Source organism: Talpa europaea, assembly GCF_964194135.1.
Source record: "Talpa europaea genome assembly, chromosome: 6".
NCBI classification, from domain to species: Eukaryota; Metazoa; Chordata; class Mammalia; order Eulipotyphla; family Talpidae; genus Talpa; species Talpa europaea.
The window spans coordinates 78,659,104-78,680,182 of NC_140072.1; the positions used below are offsets into that span (position 1 = coordinate 78,659,104).

A 21,079-nucleotide genomic window follows, 5' to 3' on the forward strand; every position below is an offset into this window, starting at 1 on the left:
CTCCTGTGGTGCAGCCCTGACAAATTCCAATGCAGCTTCATTTACCTGCTCAGTTCCTCCTCTGTCTGCTTCCAAAGGAAATAGGTGGTGGCAGTGACTCCACTTCTCTGTCACCTTTGTCTTACTCACAAGAGTCCCTGTCTGTTTGTCTTGACCCTGCACTCTTGCCTTTTCTGTCATAGTTAATTCCCCAGCAGTTTTGCTCTCCCTAAGTGTGGGTATGAACTGGTTCCTGCCCCAATAGCTGCTTTTTCCCCTATTAACCATTTCTTTTTTTTGCTAGAGTTGAATTTCCTTCTAATCTTTTCTGCTGTACTTGGTCAGTGTTAGTTTCTGGTTTTGCCCTACTTTACAAGATCCTTTGAGTCCAGTGTGGGTTAATCTGCACTGACTTCTTAGTTTATCTTCCCCAGATCAAAATAGGGATCTTCCTCTTAACATGTTCCCTGAGTCCTGACCCCTTCTACTTCTGTGAGATATAACTGCTCTTTCATTTCTGATTCCCTTTATTAGAGTTCTTTCTTCTTTAGTTAGTGAGTGTTTCTGGATATTTGGCCATTTTATTTTTGAAACTACTACCTTTTTGTTTTATTGCTTTTTTGTACTGTTTTTTTTTTTTCCTTTTCTATTTATTTTGTTTTAATTTGGTATTTCCTTCCTTCTGGTGGCTTTTGGTTTCACTTTTTCCTTTTTTTCTAGTTTCTTAAATTTAGATTGTTTGTTTGATATCTTTGTTTCTTGAGGCCTATATTGCTGTAAACTCACCTCTTAGTAATGCTATGCTGTGTTCCAAAGGTTCTAATAGCGTGTGTCTTCATTTTTGTTTGTCTCCAAGTTTTAAAAAATTTCTCTTTTAATTTTCCTTATTAAACCAGGGTTATTCAATAGTCTGTTTAGTTTTCATTGTTTGAGCTGTTTCTCCACTTTCTTTTTAATGGCCAATTTCCAGTTTAATACCATTATGATTTGAGAAGATACTTAATACCATTTTAGTCTTCATGAATTTATTACCATTTTTTTGGTGACCCAGCATACAGTATATCCTAAAAAATATTCTGTGTACCCTTGAGAAAAATGTGTACTCTGTTTTTGAGAGTGTAGTGCCCTATATATTTATGTTTAGTCCACCTGGTCTGATTCTTCATTTAAGATTATTATTTCCTTGTTGATTTCTGTGTGGTTATCTGTACACTAATGTAAATGGGGTGTTGAATATTCTACTGCTGTGTTGCTGTCAATGTATGTTTTTGGTTTTATTTCTAGTTGTCTTACATGTTTTGATTCTGTTTTGTTGGTACATATATTCTAATGAGTATTTTGTCTTGTGATATACTGCTTCTGTAATGATTATATAATATCCATTACCATCTCTTCTTGTTACCTTTCTTAATTTTAAGTCTGTTTTATCTGTTATAATTATGTCTGTTCCTCTTTTTTAGAGTGCCATTTGCTTGTAGGATTGTTTGCTAACCTTTTACTTTGAGTCTGTGTTGGGTTTCCTAGAGACAGCAGAAACTTGGGGATTTTTGTCATGATATAGTCAGCCACTTTCCTTTTAATTGGTGAACTTACATTATTCACATTTAGGAAAATTGATTTCTAAGTATTTATTGTCATTTTAGTATTTGCTTTCAGGGTTATTTTGTGGTTTCTCTTTGTTCTTTTGTTCTTTTTCTCTTTCCTTCTATTTTGAACGTTACCTTTTCTATAGTGTTTAGATTCAATTTTTATCTTTTACCTTGTTTCTTCTGGGTATTTTTGTTTTGCACTTATCATATACTGTATATATAGTGTTCTATACTTAGAATCTTAAATTGAAAGGAAATTCATCTTGATCTACTTATACCAGTTTCTGTTTTTACTCACTGTCCCTCTTCCATATTTTCTGGTTTTGAATTCTTGTTGAATCTAAGTCAGGTTTCATGTAAGGCCAATCCAATTTAGAGGAAATTAATTCTTTCAGCTGTTTGTCTATAAAGCTCTTTATTGTTCCTTGAGTGTTAGCTCACCTGGGTAGTGGAATTTCATGCTATTCCATTTGGCATGTAAGGTTTCTGTTAAGAAATCTGTTGATAGGGCCTCCCCGGTGGTGCAGGCGGTTGAGTGCAGTGCTGTGAAGCTGTCCTCAGCCTCTGCAGTGCTGGTTCAATCCCCCAGGCCATGGAGATACCCACATGGTGAGCAGACCTCTCTTATCTTGCCTGCTGCTCCCCTCAGCAGTATGTTTTGGTCAGTCTGCCTGTTCTGTTCCCCACACTGTCTTCGGTGAGTCCTCTCACCCTCCCGCACATCTAGCCTGTACCCCAGTTCTTGTATAAATAAATGAATCTTTAAAAACAAAAAAGAAATCTACTGATAGTCTCATGAGGATTCCCTTATACATGACTCTTTATTTTCTTAGTCTGATTTTAGGATCCTCTATCTTTTGTTCTTGATATTTTAATTACAGCATTTCTTGGTTTGTATCTCTTTGGGTATTTTGTTTGGAATTCTTTGAACTTCTTCAATTTTATACAGGGGGATTGATGAAGTGAGTAAATAAAGGATAAATGGATCCTAGGTTTCTTACTGTCAAAGAAAAGTTATAAGTATATAAATGAAAATAATGGAATGTATTTAATTATATACATGGATTAGTATATAAACGGAACCATGTAGTTTTGTGTAGGAATTGGATAAATGGATGTGAACTTATGGTTTTTGAAATACAGAGACAAGTAAATATACATGTATGTGTTTGTCACAAGTCTTCATTTTTACCATATTCCTAACAATAAATAGATGTAGACATAGTATATAGATATAGGTGTGTTGATTGAAGACTAGTGATTTTAACTCCCGAATCCTAGTAAAAAGCAAAAAGTAATTTCTTCCAAAAGACATAATTGTGATGCTATATAGAACTAATAATCTTTGCAATAGAAAGGTTTATACTTTGAAAAATGAAATAAAATGAATGTTTAGTTACTGATTTACTTTTTCCTATTTTGTCATTGGTAGTATCTATAAATTCTTTGACTTACTGAAAGAAATTGATACCAGTACCAAAGTTGATAATGCTATGTCAAGACTGCTGAAGAAGTATAATGTATTGTGTGCACTCTACAGCAAATTAGAAAGGTAAGGTAATTTTTTTATTAAGTTTACAGCCTGGTTTTTAATGTAAGAATTTATGATTAGATTCCATCTGGGAACTATTACATAATTTCTAAAATTACTAAGCATTATCTCTTAGATTTCCCCCTTCACTATTAGTTTCTTATTAATTCTTAGCTTTCTTTTATCCAATCATATACATTGTGTGTGCTTCCTTTGAAATTTACTTTTTTGTAATTCATGAATCTCATGTTTTAGCAAATTTTAAGCTTAGTTCCCATGTTAGCCTCCTCTGCCAAATTTCTGGCTCTCAATGGAAGAGTACCTAAATTTAAACTTCTTCTTACTGGTTCTTACTTATTTAGCTTAGGAAAAGAAATATACTGGCAACAGAGGGTGTATGTGACCTGTACTACCAACTTATAATTTGTATCTTCATGGTTATTTAGAAGACTTTTCATTACTGTTCAGCTGGGAGAATGATGGAATTCAGATAACCTTGGGTTAATTTTTTAATAGATCCTTTTTATCCAGATCCACACCTGCAGTGATACTGGTTTGTGCCAGTTATCATGTGGTTTTTTTTTGCGGGGGGCGGGGGGGATTCATTTCATTTGGATAAGAGAATAGGAAAGTTAATAGTTTAGCTAAATAAGCAGTTGTGTTGATAGGGTAGTAGTGGGGAAAAGGAAAGGAAGCATGTTCTTACATAATTTGGAGAGAATTAGTATGGAGATCGAGCAGGAAAGGAATATCTTCTAAGAAGGATGCTTCTATTTTTTCTTTCCTATGTTTTGATTGGTATGCCACTAAAACATTAAAAATAGATCTACTGTATAATCCAGCAATTCAACTCTTCTAGGTATCTACCCAAAGAATGCAAAAATAAATATAAATTGAGTTTATATTCAGAGGGATATATGAACTACTGTGTTTCTTGCATTGCTATTTATAAGAACCAAGTTATAGCAACAAATTTAAGTGCAACAAATTTAACACTGTGTACTGTTGAGTAGCAACAATTTAAAAGCAGCAAATTTAAGAGCAACAAATTTATTATTATTTTTTAAATAATAAATTTTATTTTTATATTCCCCATACAATTGCAACCCCCCAATTCTGAACCCAATCTCTCCCCTCCCGCCCCCCACCCCCCAAAAAGTGTCTCTGTTTCATAGTTTTTTGTTGATTTTGATTTTCACTTTCTTATAGTTATTCATTTTCCTGGTCCCTTATTTAAGTTTTCTAGATTCCTGCTATGAGTGAGACCATCCGGTATTTTTCTTTTTCTTTTTGGCTTATTTCGCTGAGCATGATCCCTTCCAGCGCCATCCATGTTGCTGCAAATGGCATATGTTTATCTTTTTTGAATGCTGAGTAATATTCCATGGTATATATGTACCACATCTTCTTGATCCAGTCATCTATTTTTGGGCATTTGGGCTGTTTCCAAAGCTTAGCTATTGTAAATAGTGCTGCTATAAACATAGGGGTGCAGGTGCTCTTTGGAATTGATGTTTCTGTGTCCTTTGGGTAAATACCTAGGAGTGGAATTGCTGGATCATATGGAAGCTCTATGTTTAGTAGGTCCAGAAATCTCCACACAGCTCTCCATAGTGGTTGGACCAGTTTGCACTCCCACCAACAGTGTAGAAGAGTTCCTTTTTCTCCACACCCTCACCAACATTTGTTGTTGCTAGTTTTTTTAATATGTGCCATTCTCACTGGTGTAAGATGGTATCTCATGGTAGTTTTGATTTGCATTTCCCTGATTACAAGTGATGTTGAACATTTTTTCATATGCCTGTTGGCCATTTGCATTTCCTCTTCAGAGAAGTTTCTTTTTAGCTCTTCTGCCCATTTTTTGACTGGATTATTTTCTTTGTTGTTGAGTCTAAGAGGAACAAATTTAACACTGTGTACTGTTGAGTATATTAAGAAGGTGTAGTAAATATGCATAATGTGCTAAAAGAAGATGAATTCTTTACATTCACGACAACATGGATGAAACTGGAAGGGATTTTGCTAACAGAAATAAGACAAAAGGAAAAAGACAGGTATTAGATGATTTCACTCTTATGTGGAATATAGAGAAACAAAAGGTTTGACAAAACCAAATTAAAAACAAGCTCTAGAAATATGACTATAGACTTGACAATACCAGAGGGGGAAGAGGAAGGTAGAGAGCAAAAGGGTGAGGGGGCCCAATGGACTGGAGGGGAATTCTGGTTGTCTTGGTGGGTGTGATGTGGTTATGTACATTTGAAGAGATATGAACCAATACCTTAATCATATGCAGTGTTGTAAACCAATATTACCTCAAAAAAAAAAAAAAAAAAGACAAACTAGGGCCTCCCCTGGTGGTGCAGTGGTTGAGTGCTGGGCTGTGAAGCTGCCCGTAGCCTCTGCATCGCCGGTTCGATCCCCGGCCGCCAGTGAGGGTCCCACATGGCACGCAGACCTCTCCTGCCGCCCACTGCTCCCCTCAGCAGTGTATTTCATCAGCTGCCTATTCTGTTCCCCGCTCTGGCTCTGGTGAATTCTCTCACCCTCCCGTGCTTCTAACTGTACCAGTGCTTGTATAAATAAATAAATAAATAAATAAATAAATCTTTAAAAAAAAAAAAAGACAAAGTAAAAGAGAAATAAAGTGAATTATTTTCAAGAATCAAAAATCTTTAGAGGTACAGTGGAGACTGAGAAAAACGGAGGACTGACTCAAAGCTTGGCCTAGGTATTTTGAAGGAATTTTCTTTTTCCTGGTTTTAAATTATAGTATGATTACATTGGCCATCATTGTTTACTTCTGCTTTCCCTTGAACAGAATAGAGGCCTTTTGCATAGGAAAAAAGAATTTTTTTTATTAATTGGCAGAAGGGATGTAAATTATATAATACTAAGAAAACGTAGAAAGCATAAATAACAAAATATGAAATAAGTCAAAATTTTAACCCTGAATATAGTTAATTTTTATATTTTAGAATGTTTCCTTTGGGTAGTCTTTTACTTAGGATAGGTTATATATATATATTTTTTTTAATAAATTTTATTGTTATATTCCCCATACAATTGCAGCCCCCCCATTCTGACCCCAATCCCTCCCCTCCCGCCCCCGCCTCCCTAAAAGTGTCTCTGGTTCATAGTTTTTTGTTGATTTTGATTTTCACTTTCTTATAGTTATTCATTTTCCTGGTCCCTTATTTAAGTTTTCTAGATTCCTGCTATGAGTGAGACAATCCGGTATTTTTCTTTTTCTTTTTGGCTTATTTCGCTGAGCATGATCCCTTCCAGCGCCATCCATGTTGCTGCATATTGCATGTGTTTATCTTGTTTGAATGCTGAGTAATATTCCATGGTATATATGGACCACATCTTCTTGATCCAGTCATCTATTTTTGGGCATTTGGGTTGTTTCCAAAGCTTAGCTATTGTAAACAGTGCTGCTATAAACATAGGGGTGCAGGTGTTCTTTGGAATTGATGTTTCTGTGTCCTTTGGGTAAATACCTAGGAGTGGAATTGCTGGATCATATGGAAGCTCTATGTTTAGTAGGTCCAGAAATCTCCACACAGCTTTCCACAGTGGTTGGACCAGTTTGCACTCCCACCAACAGTGCAGAAGAGTTCCTTTTTCTCCACACCCTCGCCAACATTTGTTGTTGCTAGTTTTTTTAATATGTGCCATTCTCACTGGTGTAAGATGGTATCTCATGGTAGTTTTGATTTGCATTTCCCTGATGACAAGTGATGTTGAACATTTTTTCATATGCCTGTTGGCCATTTGCATTTCCTCTTCAGAGAAGTTTTTTTTAGCTCTTCTGCCCATTTTTTGACTGGATTATTTTCTTTGTTGTTGTTGAGTCTCATCAGCTCTTTGCAGATTTTTGTGATCAGTCCTTTATCATTAGTGTTGGGTGCAAAAATGTTCTCCCAGTTGGTGGGGTTTCTCTTTGTTTTTGTTATTGTCTCTTTTGCTGTGCAGAAGCTCTTTAATTTGATGTAGTCCCAGCTGTTTATCTTTGCCTTCACTGTCACTGCTTTGGGTGATGTGTCTGTAAAGATGTCTTTGATGTGCAAATCACGTAGTGTTTCGCCTATATTTCCTTCTATGTATTTTATGGTTTCAGGTCTTATGTCTAGTTCTTTAATCCATTTTGAGTTGATTTTTGTGTATGGTGTGAGGTAGTGGTCAAGCTTCATTCTTTTGCATGTAGCGACCCAGTTTTCCCAGCACCATTTATTGAACAAACTTTCTTTGCTCCAATGCATAGTCTTTGCTCCTTTGTCAAAGATTAGTTGACCATAAATCTGTGGGTTTATTTCTGGATTTTCTATTCGATTCCATTGGTCTGTATGTCTGTTCTTGTTCCAATACCATGCAGTTTTGATGATTATGACTTTGTAGTATAGTTTGAAGTCTGGGAGTGTAATGCCTCCATTCCCTTCTTTTTTTTTCAGGAGAGCTTTGGCTATTCGGGGTTTTTTGTGATTCCATATGAATTTCATCAATAATTGTTCTATTTCTTTGAAGAATGCCATTGAGATTTTGATTGGAATAGCATTGAATCTGTATATTGCTTTTGGAAGGATGGCCATTTTAATAATGTTTATTCTTCCAATCCACGAGCAGGGGATGTCTCTCCATTTCTTTGTGTCTTCTTCTATTTCTTTTAACAGTGTTTTATAATTTTCTTTGTATAGGTCCTTTACCTCTTTTGTTAGATTTATTCCCAAATATTTGATTTTTTTTGTTTCAATAACAAAAGGGATGGTTTTTTTGATTTCTTCTTCTTCAGATTTATTGTTTGTGTATAGGAAGGCTACTGACTTTTGCGTGTTGATTTTGTATCCTGCCACTTTACTGAACTGATTGATGAGTTGAATTAGCTTTTCTGTGGAGTTTTTGGGTTCTCTATGTATAATATCATATCGTCTGCAAATAGTGATAGTTTGACTTCTTCTTTTCCTATTTGGATTCCTTGGATGTCTTTCTCTTGTCTTATTGCCCTGGCTAGGACTTCCAGTATTATATTGAAAAGCAGTGGTGAGAGTGGACATCCTTGTCTTGTTCCAGATCTTAATGGAATTGCTTTCAGCTTTTCACCATTGAGAATGATACTGGCTGTTGGCTTGTCATAGATGGCCTTTATGATGTTGAGGTATGTTCCTTGTATCCCAAGAATTTCAAGGGCTTTTATCATGAATGGGTGTTGCACTTTGTCGAAAGCTTTCTCAGCATCTATTGATATTATCATATGGTTTTTATATTTCTTTTTGTTGATGTGTTGGATAACGTTGATTGATTTTCGGATGTTAAACCATCCTTGTGCCCCTGGAATGAATCCTACTTGGTCATGGTGAATTATCTTATGGATACATTGTTGGATTCTGATGGCTAAAATTTTATTGAGGATTTTTGCATCAGTGTTCATTAGGGAGATTGGCCTGTAGTTTTCCTTTTTTGTGTTGTCCTTGTTTGGTTTTGGTATTAGTGTAATGTTGGCTTCATAGAACGTGTTTGGTATTGTCCCTTCCTTCTCAATTTTTTGGAAGAGTTTGTGAAGGATAGGCACTAATTCGTCTCTGAATGTTTGGTAGAATTCATTTGTAAATCCATCAGGTCCTGGGCTTTTGTTTTTGGGGAGGTTTTTGATTACCATTTCAATTTCGCTAATTGTAATTGGTCTGTTTAGGTGTTCTATTTCTTCTTTATCTAGCTTTGGGTGATTGTAGAGTTGTAGGAATTTGTCCATCTCCTCTAGATTGTTAAACTTGTTTCCATATAACTGTTCATAGTAGTTACTGATTATTCTTTTGATTTCTGCTGTGTCCGTTGTGATTTCTCCTCTTTCATTGATGATCCTGTTTATTTGTGCTTTCTCCCTTTTTTCCTTTGTGAGCCTGGCTAGGGGTTTGTCTATTTTATTTATTTTTTCAAAGAACCAGCTCTTGGTTTCATTGATCTTTTGGATTGTTTTTTTAGTTTCAATTTCATTTATTTCTGCTTTGGTTTTTATTATTTGTTTTCTTCTACTGGTTTTGGGGTTTTTTTGTTGTTCTTTTTCTAGATCTTTGAGCTTCGAGATTAGGTTGTTTCTTTGAGTTCTTTCTTGTTTCTTGATGTGAGCTTCTACTGCTATATATTTTCCTCTTATTACTGCTTTTGCTGCATCCCATACATTTAGGATATTGGTGTCCTCCTTGTCGTTCAATTCAAAAAATTTTTTAATTTCTTCTTTGATCTCCTCATTAGTCCAGTGGTCTTCCAGTAGTGTGGTTTTTAATCTCCATGAGGTAGGAAAGTTCCTTGCCTTCTTTTTATGGTTTATTTCTAGTTTGATGCCTTCATGGTCAGAAAAGATGGTTGATATGATTTCAATCTTGGTGTATCTGTTGATGTTTGTCTTGTGCCCCAGTATGTGATCGATCCTGGAGAATGATCCGTGTGCGCTTGAGAAAAATGTGTACTCCGTTTTTTTTGGGTTTAGTGTTCTATAGATGTCTGTTAAGCCCAATTGCTCTAGGTCCTTATTTAGAGCTTTGGTTTCTTTACTTATTTTTTGTCTTGTTGATCTATCCATTGTTGATAGTGGTGTGTTGAAGTCTCCCACTACGTATGTGTTTTCTCTGATGTCTGTTTTCAGAGAGGACAACAGTTGTCTGATATATTTTGGTGCTCCTTCGTTTGTTGCGTATATGTTAATGATTGTTATTTCTTCTTGAAGTATTGTCCCCTTGATCATAATGTAGTGACCATTGGGGTCTCTTTTTATCTTTTTGAGTTTGAAATCTGTTTTATCTGATATAAGTATAGCTGTTCCTGCTTTCTTTTTTGGTCCATTTGCTTGTAGGATTGTTTTCCATCCTTTAACTTTGAGCCTATTTTTATCTTTTGTAGTTAAATGTGTTTCCTGGAGACAGCAAAAGGTTGGGTTTTGTTTCTTAATCCAGGCTGCAACTCTGTGTCTTTTTATTGAAGAGTTTAGCCCATTTACATTTAGAGTTAATATTGATATGTTAACATCTGTATTTGCCATTGTGTTTGTCTTTCCTTTGATTTTATTTATTTATTCTTTTAATAACTTTTTTTTTTTTTTTGGCCTTCTTTCATTGTTATTCGTCCCTCTGAGGTTCTGGCTTTAGGACTCCTTGTAGTATTTTTTGGAGTGGGGGTTTAGTTGCAATGACATTCCGGAGTTTCTGTTTGTCTGGGAAGGTCCATATTCTTTCTTCAAAGAGGGAGGAGAGCTTTGCGGGATAGAGTATTCTTGGTTGGCATCTGTTTTCTTGGAGTCTGTTGACTATGTCCCTCCACTCTCTCCTTGCCCGTAGTGTTTCTTCGGAGAAGTCTGATGTCAGCCTGATTGGCTTTCCTTTGAATGTTATCTGTTTCTTCCCTCTTGCCAGCTTCATTATTTTTTCCTTGTCCTGGATTCTTGGGAGCTTTACTATTATGTGTCTTGCTGTATTTTTTCTTTCGTCGTGGAAGTTTGGTGTTCTTCTTGCTTCTTGTATATCAATTTTTAGCTCCTTCTTCACATTTGGGAAGTTCTCTTCAATTATCTCTTTGAATATTTTCTCTGTTCCTACTTCTCTCTCCTCTCCTTCTGGTATTCCTATAACTCTTATATTTCCTTTCCTCATGGAGTCAGATAGTTCCCGAAGTCTTTCTTCATTCTTTTTCCTTCGTACTTCTCTTTCCTTTTCTGTTTTGGTTCTTTTTATTTCTGTGTCTTCAAGAGCACTTATTCGTTCTTCCATTTCATCAATTCTGCTTTCATTGCTTTTCCCAGAATTCTTTAGTTCTTCCACTAATTCTTTGATCTCCTGCATTTCTTTTACTTCCCTCTTTAGGGACTCAATTTCATTCTTCTGATCGTTGATTATTTTTCCCTTATCATTGTTTTCCTTTATGACTTCTGTCAGTTTTTTAATCACGGCAATTTTAAATTCTCTTTCTGGAAGGCTCAGAAGTTCTTCCAAGTTACTGTCGTTGCAATCTGGGGGCTGGTTTTCTTTTTGTGGTGTGCTTTTTCTCTGGAGAGTTGCTAGGTTGCGTGTGGTTCTTCTCCTCCCTACTGTCTGTTTTCTAATTTGCCGTATGCGTTGGGACACTGTGTAGTTGGGACTGGCCGGCATCTTGGGTGAGCTTCTCTGCTCCCCTCTGGTTCCTCCAGGAGTCATCTGTCAGTTTCAAGCAGTCTTTATTGTAGAAAGGTCCCTGTCCTAAAATGTCGATGTGGGGACACACTCCCCTGTGCGCCTGGTCTGCCCTGGCGGTGGGTTCCTGCTCCCCCTCTGGGCTTGGACTGCAGGCCAGAGGGGGTCTGGCGTGGGCGAACTTCCCCCGCTCACCTCTGGCTCCTGAGGAAGCCTTCTGCAGGTAGTCTTACTGAAGAAATGTCCCTGTTCTAAAATGGTGATGTGGGACACACTCCCTGCGCGTCCGGTGTCAGGCACACCATTCTGCGTGCCTGGTCTGCCCTGGCTGTGGGTGCTCGCTCTCCCTGTGGGCTCAGACTACTTGTTCAGAAGGGGCCGGGTGTGGGCTAACTCCCCAGCTGGCCACTAGCTCCTTCAGGAGCCTGTGCTGGCTTCAAGTCGCTAGGTGGCGCCAGAGATCTCTCCTAGAGCCCTTGGGGAGCTGATTTTCCACCCCGTGGGACAGGGAGCAGAGCGGGGATGGTAGGGTACACCTCAACGGCTTTGGGGTGCTGTGTCTGCCTTGTGCCCCACCGTCGTGGGGAACCCACGCCCCTAATTTCGTGCCCCGGGTCTCAGTTCCAAAGCCCTCAGTTCCAGGACGCGGGCTGTAGCCCAGTTCAGTGGCGCGGGAATGGCGCCTTTTGCACTGCTCCCGTGCCTGGGCGCCTGGTTCCTGCTTACTCAGGGAGGGACCTTCACCTTAGTGAGGACCTCCGAGTGTCTCCCCGCAAGCCTAGGTGGTCTCCCAAGCCTAGGTCGCAGGCGCGGGGACCTGGGCAGCCGAGATCCTGGTCTGCACTTGCTTTTCAAGCGCGCTGAGCGCGCCACTTTCCGTGCAAGCTTACCGGCAGCCTGCGCTGTGTGCGCGTCTCCCGGGGTCTTTGTTCTTCTCTAATGGTGCCCGGAGCAGTTCGCTCACCGCCGTGGCGAATCCTGCCTAGGATAGGTTATATTATATACTTTTCTCTTTGCCTTTTTAAAAACAAGGAGTTTCTAAGTGCTTTTTTGTTAAAATTTTTTATAACCTTTTAAGTCATATCTTAGAATTTCTCCTAAGAATAGTCTTAAATACAAAAAAAGCTTCATTGATTTTTTTATCACAATATTGTGTAGAATACTAAAAAATTGGAAACTACCTATTTATGCATGACTGAAATAAGTAAAATCTTCTAAGTATAATCTAAACATTTTATTAAATATAAAATAGAATTTTATTAGGAATAATAACAATGTGGCAAAATGATTCTAATATTAAATAAAGCAAGATATTCTTTGATTATAACTACAGCAGAAAAAATTCTAAACATGAACACATTGAATGAAATAACTAGAAAGAAGTATACTAAAATGCTTACAAGCTCTTTGTATGAGAAATTTGACATTTCTAAGGAGGATCTATCACCTCTATACTGAACGAACATATTAAGCAAAAACTTCTCTAAGCTAATATTTAAGAAAATTTCATTCCATAAAGACTAGTGCCTCAGGGCCTCCCCGGTGGCGCAGCGGTAGAGCGCTGGGTTGCGAAGCTGCGCGCGGCCTCTGCGGCGCCGGTTCGATCCCCGGCTGCTCCCCGGCCACCGGAGGAGGGTCCCACATGGCGCGCAGACCTCTCCTGCCGCCCGCTGCTCCCCTCAGCAGTGTACTTCGGTCCTTCTGCCTGCTCTGCTCCCCGCTCTGGCTCTGGTGAATTCTCTCACCCTCCCGCGCTTCTGACTGTACCCAGTGCTTGTATAAACCAAACAAACAAACAAATAATAAAAATAAATAAATAAATAAGACATGCCTCTAGAAAATTAAAAAAAAAAAAAAAAAAAGACTAGTGCCTCAAACTCACCAATAACCTGTAATCAACAGCTTATTTCTAAGTATAGAATTTTAGTAGAATTATTTGGAATGTAGTCCTGCTCTAATAATTTTAATTGTGTTGTTTTTACTCTCCTACCTGAAATCAGGAGTCTGCTTGGATATATGTTTCTGTTTCACCTGTTTCTTTACCTATCATAGCTTCTAGTAATGTGCATATTTAGTATTCTAGTATTTATGATTCTCGTGGGAACTAAGGGAAAGTTGGAAAAGAAAAGCTAGAAAGTAGAATAGATATGGATAATTCTGATGGGTTTACCCCGTTTCTTAATTATTTACTTTAGATCATTATAAACACTAGTTTCAGTTTAGTAAATAGGACACAAGACTGGGTTCACAAAAAATTTTCTGCAAATCAGTAGTTTGGTATGATGCCCTACCAAAAGAGAGAGACTTGAGTAGAGCTTAATGAAGAGCAGCATGGAATCTTTTGAGTTTTATAAATTGGTTCTAATCTGGACACCATTGTGCACTGGGTGATTTTTTAGATGGGTTATCTAGCATTAATGCTTAGTTTCCTAATATGTAAATTGAGTTATAATAGTACATATTCTATTAGGCTTTTTTCCAAAAAGATTTAATTTTGCACACAAGAGCTGGGGTGTAGGCCAGAAGTGCAGGGGGGATGGGGTGAGAGGATTCACCAGAGACAAAATGGGGAGCAGAATAGGTGGATTGGCTGAAATACACTGCTGAGGGGAGCAGCGGGAGAAACAGGAGAGGTCTTCTGCTTCATGTGGGTTAGCTCCCTGAGTGGGTATTAAACTCCTACTGAGTGGCTTGAGATAGCTCATAGAGCTAAGACTTAACCCTTTGCACCACCAACGAGGCTCCTATTAGACTTTTCAATATATTAACGAGATGGTATAAAATGCTGAATCCAGTACATAGGATAAAGTAAACTTTACATGAGTGTTAATTTTTAAAACAAAAAAGTTTCTGGCCAACTTTGGGGAAAACTGCTTACCACCTTACCCAGCCCACATTAAAGAAATACGTTGTCGATTGGCAACCCAAAGTTCTTAGAATTTCTGTATAATAAAATTTGTTCGCTTTATTGATTTCAGTGTTTCCTAAATTTACTAGACTGCTAATATATGTTTATATGTAGTTAGTCTTTTGGAAGATGTGTTTTATGGAATCACTTTAACTTTAGACTATGAACTGTTTTGTTGAGGAAATTTTAGAAACTGCAAGTATTAAGTGACTGATAGTACCCACCTATGTGTTAGGTATTGGTGATACAAAGTCACATGACACTATGATCACTGAGAAACTTAGAGTAAATAAATTATATATTTTTAAATTCAACATAATAATTGCAATAACACATGTGATGCTCTATTGTAGAGGATTATGTGGTAGAAGAAATAACTATAGTGGGCAAAATATTATTTGTTAAGGGTGAGAATTGTAGTTATAATTATATATACATCCTACTTGGAGTCTGTTGTTTATTGGATAATAGGATTAGTTGTGTTTTTGTTAATAAGATTTAGGAAGTTTTGTTGCCTTTTTTTTTTTTTTTTAAACATCCTTGTTTATTTTTTCATGGTGTAGGATTTTTCCCCTCAGGTGTGGTCACCATAGTTTACCCACCACCAACGAGCCCCCTTCCTCTACCATCATCTACTCTGCTCTCCTCTGCCCTGCTTTCTCTTCTCCCCTCTTCTCCCTTCCCCTTTCTGCCTTAGTGTCTCAGATCTACAGTCTGCTTTCAAGGGTCAGTCTACAGTTTGTCTTTGTCTGGTTTGTTTAAATTCCACGTATAAGTGCAAACATCCAGTATTTATCTTTCTCCCTCTGGCTCACTTTGCTTAGAAGAATCCCTTCCACTTCCATCCATGTTGCTGCAGATGGCATGAGTTTATTGTTTTTGATTGCTGAGTAGTATTCCATTGTGTATATATACCACATTTTCTTGATCCATCATTACTGGAAAAAAAACTCAATAGTTTTCAACCATTATTTCTGTACATATTTTTTTCTGTTCATGGCCCTCTGTCTTTCTGATACTTCCATTGCACATATTTGGAATATGCCCTCATATCTGTGAGCTTCTTTTTTTCTGGGATTCTAACCTTCTAATCCTAACAGGATTCAATTACAGAAAGTATTTTGAATTACAGATGCACACAAAATCCAGTTCTTTTGTAATTAGATTTCACAGTGGTGTGTGAAATGTCATAAATTGGAAAAATTTACTTTAACTGTTTTATGCTATGCATATATTGTTTTTTAAAATGTGTTATTCTAAAAATAAGATGAATAAAGCATGGCAAAATTTCTAATTTATGAAAAAAGTTACTTTTAAAATATTATATGTTAATATAATTTATTTCTTCCTTTCAGGACATGTGAACTTATATATTTGACACAACCAAATAGTTCGTAAGTAGTTCAGAGCATGTAATTTTTCACATTTTGTTTTCTTAAAAAGATTCTTTTTAAAAAATATTTATTTATTTATAGAAAAACTGGTGTAGTCCAAAGGTGTGGTAGGTGAAAGGATTCACCAGTGACAGAGGAGCAGAACAGGCAGATCCATTGAATTACACTACTCAGGGGAGCAGCAGGGGAGACAAGAGAGCTCTGCTGTGCCATATGTGGGTTAGTTAACCTGGCTGGGATCGAACTCAGCCATAAGAGTGATAGCGCTGAGACTTAACCCCTAGGACACTAGGGAGGCCTCTTCCTAAAAAAAGTCATAAGGACCTCCCTGGTGGCGCAGTGGGTTGAGCGCCGTGCTATGAAGCTGTGCCCAGGCTCTGTAGCGCCGGTTTGATTCCAGGCCTACCAGGGAGAATCCCACATGGTGCAGCAAACCTCTCCTCTCTCACCCACTGCTCCCCTCAGCAGTGCTTTTGGTCCATCTGCCTGTCCTGCTCCCCGCTCTGTCTCTGGTGAATCCTCTCACCCTCCCACACCTCTGGCCTGTACCCCAGTTCTTGTATAAATAAAAATAAAATCTAAAAAAAAAAAAAAGACATAAGGAATAATCCCAAACATATTGATAAGATCAGTTAGTTTGATTGATTATAGCATGCTGCCTTTTAAGTAACCCTTTGTAGATTGTTTAATTTGTCACACAAAAATGTGGTATGAAATCTTTATTATAAGGAAGAACTAATTATGTGTAAGTTGATTCATTCTACCCTACCACCAATTCTGAGAAAAATGCTAATTAATGGACTAAATCTTTATATGTTATAATACTTTTGTTAACTGATTCAGCTTAATTTTTGTGTAAGGATAAATATGAAAATCTTCATTAAAATGCCAGATTTTTGCAAGAGTATACCTATGTAAGAGCTCCACAGTTTTCCTTGAAAACAGAATGAGTAATATATGAGATTTTCTACCCCATAGTAGTATTGAAGATTATTGATAAAAAGAGAATTAGTGTATTTATTAATTAATTGGCATGGACTGTGAACTCCCACAAGTTAATATCTGTGAAAAAATAGTCAAGACATAGTGTCAAACTGGTAAATTAGAATTACCTAATCATTTATTTTTCTGCTTATAGTGTTGACTTTTATTCTAGAAAAAAACAGGAAAGAATTAATTGGAAAACAAGTATATCATAGTTTACTATTTCTTTTGCATACTTTTATATTAGAAAAATGTTCAGTATATTCACACAAAATGTGTACTACTCTGTGGACTAAAAACACTGAATTGAGACAAATTGTGTAAATTGTTTATTGTATTCTATTATGTAAGTAACTCAGCTCTGTAATTTTAAACTACAGGGAAGAAAGGTTAGTATTGGAAAATCATCAGTATAATATTTTTTCCGTGTTTCTGTTTGTTTACTAGGATATCTGCTGAAATAAACTCTGTATTGGTGCTAAAAGTTTCTTGGATCACATTTTTACTAGCTAAAGGTAAAGCCATTATGTTCATTACATGCTAACATTTCCAGTATAAAACAAAATAATTATATGTAAAACATAATAATTCCTTTGGACTAAGCTCAAAGTATTTTATTCAGTTTCATTCCTCTTCCCCATTTATTACCCAGAAATAATCATCTTTAAAAATCATCAGATTGTTTTTCCATAAATATTTTGTGCATTCATTTTGCTTAAAAAAAGTGAGTAGATAAGTATGTTCACAAACATTTGATTTTCAAAAATAGGAATATACTATATGGTATATTTAAAATATAAAAATTTTACTCAGATTTTGTAGAAGAAAATAAAAATGAAAACAATTGCTGGAAATTTAGCAAACTTTTTTGTGACATAAGCTGTATTATTTCCTAAAATTATTTTTCTGACATTATGAAAAAGTAAGAGGTTAAAATCTTTATTTTACTTAACTCTGTGTTTTAATTTAAAGTGATATGTTAATGTGCTTTGAAGAAAAAGAATGTTAGTATTCTAATTTTTCCTGTTACCTCCCTATTCCTCACTTTGACTTGCTTGTTATCATTTTATTGTTATTATATAAGTATAATTTTATACTTATAATATATAACTTGTTTACTATCATTCCTATATATAAGTGGTCTGAGTTTATCATCATTCTTGTATCATAGCTTCTCCACTTCTTTATTTTATTTATCCTTAGCTGGTTAGATTTTACCATGAAAGAATTTTTCAAAGAAGCCTTTTTGTAATCATTTTTCCTAGTTTGGCATGTTTGTGAGTCATGTCCATATCCTTTATACTTGGAGAATGGTTTAACTGTGAGTCCTATTCTTGGGTGGTGTGCTTAGGACACTATTATTTGGCATTGTGTGTTGCTATTGAAAATTCTGAGGCCACCCTTATTTGTTTCTTTAAGACTTGAACAGTTTTTTTTCTGAGGTTCAATATCTCTATCATGACATCTCTTGACTTTTATTATTGTGTAAGAAAAGAGAAAGGAACAGTATGTCCCTTTTTAAACACAAGTGTCTTCTTTTCAGAGAAATTTTAACATACCCCATTGTTAGTATTATTTTATTCCATTAGGTATAATATTTCTCTTTTATGTCCTAGAAATGTCAGTTATTTTATATTGGATTGTTTTTATCCTCCGTATTAGTTTTTGGGTTTTTTCCTCATGTATTGACTATTTTTTATCTTCTAAACAGTGTAATGATTTTACTTGGGTTTCAGTTTTTCTTAATCTGTTGAGTTCCCTGTTTTTATATAATTTGTGTTTTTTAAATTCTTAATGCAAAGGTTGATAGGGTATTTTCTTCTTTAGACATTCTTCTGAATTCTAATGTTGTGATTTTTTTTTCCTCTTCTATAATATATTTGCATACTGTTTCTTTCCCATGTTGCTAGTACTTTATATGGGCAATTCTGACTTAATGTTCTGTTTTCTCTGGTGTAGTGTGAATGAATTTCCCTTATTCACTTGCACTCTACCTGCGACTAGTTGTATGCACCAAAGAACTACAGTATGAAAATAGGCCCTTTTTTTTTTTTTGTGGGACCCTCGCCGGCGGACAGGGAACAAACCAGCACTGCAGAGGCTGCAGGCTGCCAGCGCTCAACTGCTGTGCCACCAGGGGAGGCCCCCCTTTTTTTTCAATGTTCATTTTTAGTTAGAGAGTGAGGGAGAATGTGAAGAATTTATAGGAAGGATACAATTTTTTTATCCTCAGATTTTTGTGTGAATAAACTCTAAAACAGAACACATTTATCCTGTTATATCCTATTTTACTAGTAGAATTCAGATTGTTCTCCAATTCAGCACCGTATATTATAGTCTCTGTTTTTGTCAGAAAGTTAGCTGTAGTTGTTTACTTTCTCCAGTTTACCCTTCTCCATCAGCGGTTTCTACTCCCTGCAAGTAGGAAGAAGAAAAAAATGAGCATACCCTCTGTGTCAATATCTCAAATTTAGTTTTAGTGTTAACACTTAACCAGCACATTTTTTTTCTTTAATTTTATTAGGTATTAGAAGGGCGAATTTCTTTGATCTTTGATTTTCTAGTTTTAACTAGAACTTCTTGATATTATTCTTTACCTCTATGATATTTAAGTGTATTGTAAACATGATTTTTGCCCTGCCTATGGATCTCAGAAATCTACCTGATTCAGGGGTTACCTATTTTCTCACATAGTTTCTATACCTTCACTATATATTGGGATTATTATTGGTTTGCACTTAGATATTCATGTGATAGAAAGTGAGTTTTAAAAACAATGCATAATAGAGCCATACCAAATATGTCATAGCTATATTTGATCATGATTTGTATATTTTGTATAGCTACATTATTATTTCTCTAATTTATTTATTTATTACAGTTTTCTGGTTGTATATTTATTGTATTAACCGAGGAATTCAATCTAGATACTCTATAGATGACTTTACAGTTAGATACAAATTTTGTTATTTCTTTATGGTCTTGGTTTTTGTAATATTTTAGAGTGTAGTTGCATTGAAAATATATGGGGTTTCATAATAAAATATAATTTAAGATTAGCATGGGCCATATGTCAAAATTATTTTTGAAAGTAGTAAATTCTATGGCTTTTACCAAAATTTGAAATAAGTCTAAAAAAGCAAAAACCAGAATGAGTTATTCATTGGGATTGAATTGTGATTATAATATGCAAGTGTAAATTCTCAGAGTAGACTTTAATTTCATAACTTCATATAATTTTATTTATGTTTACATATTTCAAATCTGACTTGTATTTTTACCCCCCAAATATCTTTAACATCTCTCTAATGATTGTTGAATAAATGAGTATATACCTACATATACTCATATACCCATAATTTTGTCTGAGTTAGAAATCTTAGTCTAAAACTTAAAAATGTGAAAAATGTGAACACTTTTTTTTTAATATGTATTCAGGGACAGTACTTCAAATGGAAGATGATCTGGTGATATCGTTTCAGTTAATGCTATGTGTCCTTGACTATTTTATCAAACTCTCGCCTCCTGCATTGCTCAAAGAACCATATAGTAAGTATTTAAAATAATTTCTGCCCTTCCTGCCTCATTATTTCATAGTTGCTTATTGAATCGTTGTTAGAAACAACCATTGGTGCTAGAGCTGTTAGAAACAAAACGTGGTGCTAGAGCTGATTTATTTAAAAATAAATCAGACATGGACTCTACCCTCTGGTAGCATAAGATGTGGAAGGAAATGTTAGATAAGGAAATAAGACAGCCAAAACCATGAGAATTTAGAAGATAGAAATTTTTCCCACCTGGATTACAACAAGGAAGAGACCATATAAAAGAGGTGACATTTGAATTGAACTTTATTATTTTTTTTAAAGATTTTTTTTAAGATTTATTTATTTATTTGTTTGTTTGTTTATTTATTTATTTATTTATACAAGCACTGGGCACAGTCAGAAGCACGGAAGGGTGAGAGAATTCACCAGAGCCATAGCTGGGGGCAGAACAGGCAGAAGGACCGAAGTACACTGCTGAGGGGAGCAGCGGGCGGCAGGAGAGGTCTGCGCGCCATGTGGGACCCTCCTCTGGTGGCCGGGGAGCAGCCGGGGATCGAACCGGTGCTGCAGAGGCAGCGGGCAGCTTCGCAACCCAGTGCTCAACCGCTGCGCCACTGGGGAGGCCCTGAATTGAACTTTAAAAGAATAAATAGGTTTTGAGTGTTAAGGGAGTGGCCAATACTACAGAAATAGTTTTAAGTTTTTATTATGTTGTATGATTATATGACTTGTGTATGTGTGTATGAACGGCCATTGATTTATTTCAGTGGGTTATGAGATAGAAAATGTATTTAAATAAAAATAACTATTGCTAAAGTAATTGGATAGCATTAAGCAAAGGTGAAACTCCTCTGAGAATGGAATTGCATCCTATGGTAACCTCATAGTAGGTTAGCAAAATTCCTTAAATTCCAGAAAAATGTGAATTGAACTAAGGTTGAACTGATTCCTTGCTCATAAAATGATGAAAGTATTAATAATACTAAAAAT

At 36.1% G+C, this 21,079-nt stretch overlaps 1 protein-coding gene across 1 annotated transcript in view; it reads left to right on the forward strand.

Annotated features, from left to right (window-relative positions):
* Positions 1–21,079, forward strand: part of RB1 (RB transcriptional corepressor 1) — a gene marked incomplete at both ends in the record, with an annotated part of 147,667 nt that overhangs the window by 33,680 nt on the left and 92,908 nt on the right. The window contains 4 exons of the mRNA XM_084234616.1: positions 3,001–3,120; positions 15,519–15,557; positions 16,989–17,056; positions 19,980–20,090. Coding sequence (XP_084090742.1) covers positions 3,001–3,120; positions 15,519–15,557; positions 16,989–17,056; positions 19,980–20,090 — 338 coding nt within the window. The remainder of the gene's footprint in view (positions 1–3,000; positions 3,121–15,518; positions 15,558–16,988; positions 17,057–19,979; positions 20,091–21,079) is intronic.